Genomic DNA, 11,241 nt, shown 5'->3' on the forward strand with positions numbered 1-11,241 from the left:
TCTCTGAATGAGGAGGAATGGAAGACATACAAAGGTCTTTGAAATACACTTATTTGAGGAGGCAGACACAATGTGATTGAGGCACACAAAAATAACTAGACACTATGCCTCAGCCATCACAGGTAATGGGCCCACATGTACATCCATGATTAAGATGGTAATATTTCACTTAACAACTTGTTACAAGTTCCCTTACTCTACTTGTTTTATTATTGTTAAACATTTAGAGTATTTGCTTCCTCTAGAAGCTCTTGAGATCTGTAAGTGCTATTATTTCATTACACACATGTGCTTTTCTAACGTGCCTCAGATGGCAGGGAATAGTATTGGGAACATAGCAGATGTTCATTAAACATACTTCTAAATTGAATTATGGCATTGTTTTTTTTTTTTAATAAGTTAAGGCCATATGCATGATACCAATAATCACTGTCTGATTTTCTTTTTATTAATGATACTAAATATGGCAGAAAATGTTATATGATGAGTAATATTTTCATGAAATGAGGTATTATTTTTAGTTGGTGTCAAATGAAAAATACTTTCTTGTCTTTTCTTTGGCTTCAAAAAGTTGGCATAAAAGAAAGTGAATTTAAAAAAGAAAAACCCTCTGGAAATTGATTTTTTAAGCTAGAGACTTAGAAACAATAGAATTGATAGAAGAAAAAATAATGATGCTCAGTCTTAGAAAACAAGGCTGACTACTTAGAGTTTTTACCAGAATGTAATCATGGCCAGTCAGCCTTGAAATGTACACTAAAACAATTCTAGGGATAACATTAAGATTAGGAAGTGAAGAATTCAGATAATTCGTAGAAATTGGATCTTTTGAAAATGAACATACTTTTAAAGTTTAAGTTCTACCACTAGAAAATTGAATGAGGTTTTCCTTTAGAGAATTTTTTCTTTGTTTAAAATTTAAATTCAATTAGCCAACATATAGTACACGATTAGTTTTGATACAATGTTCGATGATTCATCAATTGCGCATAACACCCAGTGCTCATCACATCATGTGCCCTCCTTAATGCCCATCACCTAGTTACCCTAACCCACCACCCACCTCCTTTGCCACAACCCTCAGTTTGTTTCCCGGAGTCAAGAGTCTCCCATAGTTTGTCTCTCTCTGATTTCTTCCCATTCAGTTTTCCCTCCCTTCCCCTATTGTCCTCTGCACTATTCCTTATATTCCACATATGAGTGAAACCATATGATAATTGTCTTTCTCTGATTGACTTATTTCACTTAGCATAATACCCTCCAGTTCCATCCCCTTTAGAGAATTTTTGATGAGTTTTTTAACTGTCAGTTGACATACAACATGGCATATACCATTCTTTTAAAAATATGTATTTTGATTTAATTTTGATTTAACTTTGTTAATTATAAATACCAAATATTCATAAAAGTTATTGATTCTCTCTCTATATGATCTATTAAGAGTAAGTCAATGAAGAAACTAATGACTAAAACATAGACATTGTGAAGTGGAAGTTGGCATTATTTAGTGATTTAAATCTAAACATTTAAAAACATTCTCAAGAACAGAAACTTGGAAGTAGAACCAGCCTCATTCATGGGCATAACAACCAGTGATGTTGTGCAAAGTCCTGCATGGAATAGGGCTTAATGCCCTGCTGTAGCTTCTGGGTCCTGCATGGGAGCCTGTATTTCCTAAACGTTACCTGAAATCTGTACATTACTACGTTTTTAAAGATGCTATCTGAGGTTTTATTTCCATGAGGCAAATATTTCTAAGATTTGTACAGCTTAGGTATCTCCCCACCCCTAATAAATATTTAATTCCAATTTCTTATCATCTTTTCTTTGTAGCCTTGGCTAAGTGGAAAAAAATGTAGATTTTGCCAAATATAGAACATGATACCAGCACCCAGACTACCTACCAGAGGGTTACTGCTCTCTCTTCTTCAACATGCTGATTTAAAATACCCAAGAAGTAGGGGCACCTGGGTGGCTCAGTTGGTTAAGTGTCTGACTTCAGCTCAGGTCATAATCTCAGGGTCCTGGGATCAAGCCCAGCACAGACTCAGGGGGGTGTCTGCTTCTCCTTCTCCCTCTGCTCCTCCCCCCACTCATGCACACACACACACACACACACACACTCACACACACTCTCTCTCAAATAAATAAGATCTTTAAATAAAATAAAACACTCAAGCAGTGACATAATGCAAAGATTATTTCCTCATATTTACCAATTAAAATATTTCTAATTTCTACTTCACCTTCTTCCAAAAGCATATGAAATGATTATAAAATGAAACATAGTTTTAAATAAAATGAACAGGAATCCAAGCAGAATAGTATCATTAATAAAAAGAAAAAGGAGTAGATACAACTAGATGTCTAAATAATGTAGTTTGTTATAGGTAGTCACTTCATTTAGGCTTTAGATTATAACTTTTTAACTTTTTAACAAAATAAAGCTGGCAAACTGCTCATCAGTAATCAATTTTTTCAAATAACATTAAAGATTGTAGGGAAAAAACGCCCCAAATTGTATAAGGTAGATATCTTTCAAATGTACAGCCTCTTTACATTTCTTGAGTCGAGTTTGGCTTTTGGAATTTCCTTAAGGGTTTCCAGTGCATGTTTAAGTTCTTTAACGAGTCCCTGTATTTGGAAGTCCTAGGTGCTTGTTCTTTCACCTTTGGTGTTCTTTATAGACAAACTTAGGAAACCCAAAAAGCGAGTGGAGGAGGATGAAACCTGATGCTGATGATAAAGGCCTGGCTGGCAGAGTAAGTCAATCACTTAGGAAGTGAACATGGAGACCGGATGGATAGATTAGACCTTTCTAGTTGTTATTTTGCCATTATGGCCTAAGTGGGGAGGCCATTTTTTTAAAAAGTTATCTTACCTTTAAAAATGCTCAAGTTAAATATGTTGCTTTCAGAAATATTCCTTCCATTTTGTCACCTTAATTTTTATGACAGGATTCAAGGATATTGCCAGCAAAAAGAAATACTTTCTAAATGTGTCCTTCTATGTTTATACTCACATTCAGGCTGAGTGGCCACTTTGATGGGTTGAGAACTCTCCCCTGGTCCCCACTCATTGTAGGCCACAACTCGGAAGGTGTACATGGCTTCTGGCTTCAGGTTTCCCACCGTAAGCTGAAGGGCCCCAGGCTGGGATGTGTTCAATGCTCGTTCCCTGGGAAGTAAAAGGTTCAGGGAAAGATTATTCTAACATCAATACTTTTAGCCAAACCTTTATTTAACGTGCCAAAGCAGTGAGGTGGACTAAGGTTTGCTTACTCATTTCATGCTGACTCTGCTGTAAATCAAGGCCTCTAAGGTTTACTATGAGAAGCACACTGGAAGGATCTACACATAAATACTGCAGGGTTTTGGGGGAGCTCAAGTTTATGCCATTCCCATGAAACTTGCAAACAAAAGTCTTTTCCCTCAACACAATTTAGAATTCAAAACTCATGACAAAGAGCTACTAAAATAAGAAGAAACATCTGGAATGTAGACAGGAAGATGCATTTTGTAAACATCCGGCTAATGACAGAAATCAAGGTTTCAATTATTCCACAAATCGGTCTTTGTCAGTATTGCCAACAAATGAATTTATGCATCTTCTCTCATTGTATGAAAGGAAAAGGCAGATGCTAAGTGTTGATGCGCATGGAGCTTGAGCTCCTGTGGTTAAGTTAAGTGCAATTAGTGAAGGAGGGTAGATTCCTTTCTACGTGAGGAGAAACTGCAACACATGTCTACTTGCCTTGTTCTTCAAGCCACATCTACGTGTATCCATTTCATTTCTCAACCAAAAGCTTCCTCAGTGGTTCCAGACCAATGAATTACTTTGCTGATCCTGGGGCAATTTGTAGTACATATTAAGATAGGGCAAGCTCTACTGATAATAGATGCTAATATATAAGAAACAATAACTCCTAAAGTATCATTTAGGAATACACATGATTTGTAGATACTCGTAGCCCCCTTGGTGTCATATAATTGACTGGCAGGTGAAGAAGGAACTTCTAAGCTACTCAATTGTTTCTTAAGTTTTCTATTGCTAGATAGTATCTCTTGCAACTTAGTGGGATTGTATGTACATTTTAATTTTGCCATTTGGTTTTATTTTGTCTGGGGAGATATTTAAAATGAAACCCAGTTTTCTGTCAGGGCAAAGCAGGTTTCCAAAGAGAAAAATAAAGACCAAGTTTTAAGGGCATTACTGGTGATTCTTGGGCATGTGTGCAATGTGAATTTGATGGATATGACAGAGACTGGCTGATTCATTCTCAAACCCATTTCTTCTTCTTCACATGCTAGACAGGATTTCCTATGAGGTCTAGATGAAACCATGTGACTCAGTCTACCCAGTGAGTTTGAGTGTACACATCATGTGCTGATTCCAGGCATGGCCTAGAAAAACTGCACACATGGTTACCTCTGTGTTCTCTTCCTTCACCCATGAGCTTGGGGTAGGCAAGCATGGCTACTTTGGGAGCCATATGTTGATAATAGACGAGTCAAAATTTTCAAGAATTCTGGAGAAGAGCTGGGAGAAGAACTGCCTGGCAATCAGGAACATCCCTTTTCTACTTTATAGAATCAAACAGTTTTGAGTCATTATGAATTTTAGGTTTTGTTTGTTACAGCAATTAGTGTTATTTTATCCAGTACTACTAATAATTAAAATATATACCCTGAGTGATTACCAGAGTCTAGGGGGAGAGAGGAAAAGGAAGTTATTCAGTGGCTACAGAGTTTCAATTGGGGTAGATGAAAAAGTTTTAGAGATAGAGAGTGGTGATAGTTCTTTGAATGTACTTTATACCATAGTATGAAGTATACCACACTTAAAAATGGTTAAAACTGTAAATATCATGTTATATATATTTACCACAATAAAAACCAGCCAAACAAATACCCTGTATGAATCTTAATATAGCCTAAGGTTTAGGTATTTCTTTAGGAGTGCTCTGTTAAGTTGCCTCAAGGCTGAACTGTGACTTACAATGGGGAGGTGGGGGGCAGGGTCTGGGTGGGATTCAACAGTAACTGAAAGTAGGTAGGGATAAGACATCAGTTAATGCTCCCACATACCACTTACCACACTGTTCTATTCTACCCACCTAAGATTATTTAGGCCAACAAATTGTTTTGTAAAAGAAAATCCTCATAATCAGATTGCATGTCTTATGGATATATGGATTTTTGCATCTTATTTATTTTTCTTTAGCAGAAGAACTTTTAGATACATTGCCTCATGGAGCCCTTTTATATAGATAGGGTGATTTTATCATCATTTTACAGATGCAAAAGTGTACTTTGGAAAAACAGCATTATTTTTTTTTTTTCCCCAAAGGACTCAGAGTTAGTGGATAGCAGAGTTAAAAATGGAACCTGGGGCTTCATCCTTTAAACACAGTATTGATATCACGCAACAATTGTGGGGAAACAATTGTGGGACCTATTTGGATCATGGGCACTTTGGGTAGAAGACATAAGTTTCCAAAGGAGTAGAAGGGATTCTAGGCATTCGAAACCACTGTGAGATGAATCTGTCACCTGCTGTGATATCTTTTCTAGGCATATAAGCAACATAGATGTCATTGAAGGTCAGATTTGCATACCAAACTTCTTGGGTGTCTATGAGGAAAGACAACCTTCATAATTGACTTTATTCATATACTACTAAAAAACTGAGCTAAAGAGCTATGTTCTGGAACATGCTGGCATAGTCTCTTGAACAGACATCCTTCAGAGGAAAAGAGGCAAGAAAATCTGGGTATGCCCATGTAAGAATGTCCAAGATCATATAATGAAAATAGCACGCACATATAAAAGTGGATGCTGGATTTTATTATGAGGAAGAGAGTTTTATGTTCCCATAATCTCTATCAGCCTCCAAAAAGTATTCCAAACTAATAGTAGTCATCAAAAAAAGTATATTCATTGATATGAACAATTGATGCTTCCTCCATATTACATAAAGTGTGAGCAAAGCATTTTTAGAAAATACTTCTATGGTAGCAATCTGGAAAAAAATACAGTTGAAGCAAATACAGTGTGTTTTTCCATAATTACCTTCAACACAACTCCACACCTCTACTCATCACATGCTGGTACTGCCCTGGATTGACCACGCTTCTTCAGTGTAGGCTCTTAGTGGCTTAAAACAATGATTTAATCTAAACTTTATTTCAAATTTATGTGCCACTTTTCAGAAATCTGCTCATCTTATCAAAGTGAGGTTGCATCAAAATGCTTTGGACCCTGTGAAGTGGATTCAGCATTCTTAAGTCTGAGATTGTTGTTTTGATTTTCTTATTAATTTATCTGAGCCTGATTCCTCAGGTGCTGATTGGTGCCATGAAAATGTTTACCTCATCGAGTTTCTTAAAAACTAAAAGAGATGCTGTATGTAAACCACATGAGGCAGGAGGCAGGTTGCCTGGGAGTCAACATGGAGTCTCATACACATGGTAGTTACTGCTGTTATTTTTATTATTATAACAAAATACCACCATGACCTCATAAGAAATAAGCACTCTTGAGTCCAAGAAGAGGACATTTCCACAAAGTGTTTAGAACGAGGAATTTGAGGAGAGAAATTAATAAGAGGTATAGTCATAAAGAAAAAAATACATAAATAGATTTCATTGAGCTCTATGGGCCTGCTCCCCCTTTACTCCCCTCAAACAAAATAAAACAAAACACTTTTTTTATATTTAATTTTATATATTTTTATATTTAATTTTATATTTTAATTATAGATTAATCTTGTTTTCCAAGACAAGTTAAATTTTAAAAGTGGTCATAACTAGAGGTATTGAATAAGTTCTGATAATGAAAATAGTAATATCTTTCAAAGGTGGAGGCTTCACTGACAGCAAATTGAGAAGGAACGGTGTTCCTTGCATTCCACAGCATAGCTGAACAGCCCTGTGAAATGTGATGTCCACACAGCTAGTGCCTGGGCTTTGTTGCCAGGCTGCTCTGGTGCTTCCTCGGGTCCTACGAGGGGGGTCTTCAAACTGCTAAAGGCATACAAACGCATTCTGGGAAATTGGCATTTCCTGCCTGTCATCCTTCACAGATTTGTTCAGTTCAAGCCCCAAAGATTGACAGGGGGCTTTTGATCATTCCTTCCATGCTTTAGTAGTTGCAAAATTAAACACAAACCACTTCCCAACAAGTAAGTAAAACCTGAGTTTGGAAGGGCAATTTATTATTCTGTGTTTCTCTGGTCTCCCAATAAGCCAAAGGCAGCCACCTGAAGTGGTTACACTCTCCAGAGCCTCCACTTGGACCAGCTGGTAATTAGGATTTTCCCTCTGTGCACTCTGGTCGATTCTCTTCTGTAAATGGGCAGATAAACACACTAGGTGCTGAAGAACAGAGACCAGTTGCTGTTAGGAATTTGCCTAATTATTCTGTTGGGGTGTTCTGCCTGTCACTGCACCAACTACCCCTAGAAAAGCATCAGGGGCCAAGACCAGCTGTCTCTGGCTGAAGTTCTCTCCTATGACTCTGAAGACATAATTGCTTTCCAATTCACAGAGCTCAGAGTAATGGTCTGTGGCATCAGATTATATATATATATATATGTATATATTTTTTTTAAGATTTTATTTATTTATTTGACACAGAGAGAGAGATAGCGAGAGCAGGAACACAAGCAGGGGGAGAGGGAGACGCAGGCTTCCTGCCAAGTAGGGAGCCCGACGCGGGGTTCAATCCCAGGACCCTGGGATTATGACCTGAGCCGAAGGCAGACACTTAACGACTGAGCCACCCAGGCACCCCGTGTGGCATCAGATATATTGTCAGACAAAGCTTCATGACCTCACTTCTGTTACCTTGACTCTGAGTTGGTAGTGTGGGGCTCGGGCAGGTTCAAGATTAGTTGGCTGAAGTAAAAGGAACAAGGCACCTGTGCTTTCTAGAATCCATTCACTATAACTTCATCCATTGAAAATTCACAAAGAATATAAATATAAAAAGTCTGTCTCCTCCTGCTGGCTGAAAATAACTGTAGGCAACTTGCCTTCTTTGACCTCTACATGGAGACCAAGAAGAGTTCACAAATAGGAGAAATTTCTTTCTTGTAAACTCTAGTTTTAGGTGCTTTAGGTCACCTGGTAGAGGTTTCTTAGACAATAACAGCTATGTTTTAAAAGCATACTCTTGGGGCGCCTGGATGGCTCATTCAGTTAAGCGTCTGACTCTGGGTTTTAGCTCAGGTCATGATCTCAGGGTCATGAGATTGAGCCCGGAGTTGGGCTCGGTGGTCAGCATGGAGTCTGCTGGTCCCTCTCCATCCCCCTTTACCCCTCCCCCTGCTCTCTTCCTCTCTCTCGCTAAAATAAATAAATAAAATCTTAAAAAATAAATAAAAGCACACTCCACACTCTTTCACCTAATAAAGACAATGCTGCTGCTTTTCTGAGATCAGATTGTGAAGTCTTAGATGCTGATACATTTTGAGGCATGAAGTCCAAGATGGTAGCACAGAATGCACCCTTGTGCATACAGTACTTACAGTGTACTGTATTATAATAATAGCTTTTCTGTTTTTTTTTTTTTTTTTTGTCATTGGTCTTCCCAGTTCTTTCTTCTATTGATGGAGATACTCTCCTAACATCTGTAATCTGTCAACTGCATGCCTGAAATTTTGTGCTGCTTGCCATTCTATGGTTAATACATCGCAACTCCTTGTGACAAGATCCAAAGACCTTCAAGATGTGGCCGAAACCTTTCACACTCATCTACAATGATTAACTCTGCCCTGCAACACCATACCCATCTCTGCTTCTCAGTCTGCTGTCATTCTGCCTTTTATTAGTTTGGTTTAGTTTTGTTTTGCTTCAGTTATCCTGGAGTTACCTTCTCCTGACTCACAGTTCCTTCTCAGTTTGGCAAAAGCTTGTTCATTCTTCCAACCCAATTCAAATAAAATCTCTTGACTTGAGCTTTCCTACTATCATGTCCTGTGATTCCAGCAGCATTAGTCTTTCTTTCATGGTTTTGCTGCTCTTGGTTTATAGATCTATTGTAGCACATACCACATTGTATTAATAGGTATGCCTGTCTTTAACTCAGTTGTGAATTACTTCAGAAGAGAAGCCATATTCAATTCACATTTTGTTGGCACTCAGCATATACGCCCAGTGAATATAAAAATGGCTATGTTGTCGGTGCTCACAAATTTTTAAATGAATACATAAATAAATGTAAAAATGTTAATAGAATAATTGTATAACATCTCCACATAGTGTGATCTCCAAAACATTTAGAGAGCTGGATCTGATTCCATTTTTCTTTCTTTTTTTTTTTTTAATTTCTTTTTTTTATTATTATGTTCAGTTAGCCAACATCATTAGTTTTGATGTAGTTTTCAACGATTTATTAGTTGCGTATAACTCCCAGTGCTCACCACAACATGTGCCCTCCTTAATGCCCATCACCCAGCTACCCCATTCCCCCACTCCCCCTTCCTTCTGAAACCCTCAGTTTGTTTCCTGGAGTCCAGAGTCTTTCATCGTTTGTCTCCCTCTCTGATTTCTTCCCATTCAGTTTTCCCTCCCTTCCCCTATGGTCCTCTGTGTTATTCCTTATGTTCCACAAATGAGTGAAACTATATGGTAATTGTCTTTCTCTGCTTGACTTATTTCACTTAGCATAATCCCCTCCAGTTCCATCCATGTCGGTGAAATGGTAGGTATTCATCCTTTCTGATGGCTGAGTAATATTCCATTGTATATAGGAACCACATCTTCTTTATCCATTCATCTGTTGAAGGACATCTTGGCTCCTTCCACAGTCTGGCTATTAGGGACATTGCTGCTATGAACATTGGGGTGCATGTGCCCCTTCGGATCAGTACATTTGTATCTTTGGGGTAAATATCCAGTAGTGCAATTGCTGGGTCATACAGTAGCTCTATTTTCAACTTTTTGAAGAACCTCCAGACTTTTTCTAGAGTGGCTGTACCAGCTTGCATTCCCACCAACAGTGTAAGAGGGTTCCCCTTTCTCCACATCCTCGCCAACATTTGTGATTCCATTTTTCTATCCCAACTTATGTGGGTGACCTTTGGCATATCACTTCACCTTCCTGGATTTTGTTTTCATTATTTGAAAACAGAGTGGGATCTATTCAAAGGAGCCTTTCTAGTCTAACATTCTTTGTTGGGAACAGAAAATTGTGTGTGTGTGTGTTTAACTGAATTTAGCACTTCTGTAATTTACATTTCAGAAGTAAGGAGACTTTTAAAGAGTAAGCATGATACTGTTTCTTACTGGACCATTTGTAACAACATGTCTCTAGTATACACTTTAAGTAAACACATATTGTCTTGCCTAAGTGCACCAGGGTGTTAACATTTAGTTACACTTGTGAGGTGAGCAACAAATGCTGTCTTGAGGTATCAAACACCTAATTAGTTGCTTCAAGGGGGGGTGAGTTACATTAATGGTGCTTTATAGGGAAGGAATTATGTTACTTTTAATGGAAAGATGTTTAGCATCCCCTTTTTATCCACTCCACTTTCACTTTTATTTCTTCAGTGACAAGAATGGTACAATGATAAGATTTCAAAACTAAAATATGGTGTCTACTAGAATAAGGCTCAAAATGACAGCAGTAACAGCTACCCAATGCTACACTCTTTATTACCCCAGAGCCAGAGTCTGAAATCAAGAGCTATCTTGAAGGAAAAGTGGGTTCAGAGGTGACTCGCCACCAGATAAAGCATAGGGAAATGGAGATCATCTAGTTGGTCAGAGGTATTTTGACTAAATTTTGCCTGTAAGTTCCTTTTTTTCTTGAATTGTTAAAAAGCATAGTCTGAGGGACAAACTTTTAAAAATTTTATTTTAATATAATCTCTGTTTCAGCATCTAGTATACATTCAAGAGACTAGTTACATAACAAATAGCTACTGCAATAAAACATTAAAAAACTATCTTCTCATGGAAAAAAAGCTTTTTGTTTCAAATCGTTAATTTTGTTTAGTTTCAGCCTCTGTCCCTTAATAAATATGACTCATGGGCTGCAAGGTTGGTTCAACATCTGCAAATCAATCAATGTGATACAATACATTAACAAAAGAAAGAACAAGAATCATATGATCCTCTCAATAGATGCAGAAAAAGCTTTTGACAAAGTACAGCATCCTTTCTTGATCAAAACTCTTCAGAGTATAGGGATCGAGGGTACATACCTCAATATCATAAAAGCCATCTATGAAAAA

The 11,241-nt window shown here is 37.6% G+C and overlaps 1 protein-coding gene across 1 annotated transcript in view; it reads right to left on the reverse strand.

The window, feature by feature from the left end:
• Positions 1-11,241, reverse strand: part of DCC (DCC netrin 1 receptor) — a 1,045,570-nt gene that overhangs the window by 311,371 nt on the left and 722,958 nt on the right. The window contains exon 8 of the mRNA XM_081802524.1: positions 3,023-3,177. Coding sequence (XP_081658650.1) covers positions 3,023-3,177 — 155 coding nt within the window. The remainder of the gene's footprint in view (positions 1-3,022; positions 3,178-11,241) is intronic.

This window comes from Leptonychotes weddellii, chromosome 13 (genome assembly GCF_054177405.1).
Source record: "Leptonychotes weddellii isolate Sample4059 chromosome 13, ASM5417740v2, whole genome shotgun sequence".
Classification (NCBI taxonomy): Eukaryota; Metazoa; Chordata; class Mammalia; order Carnivora; family Phocidae; genus Leptonychotes; species Leptonychotes weddellii.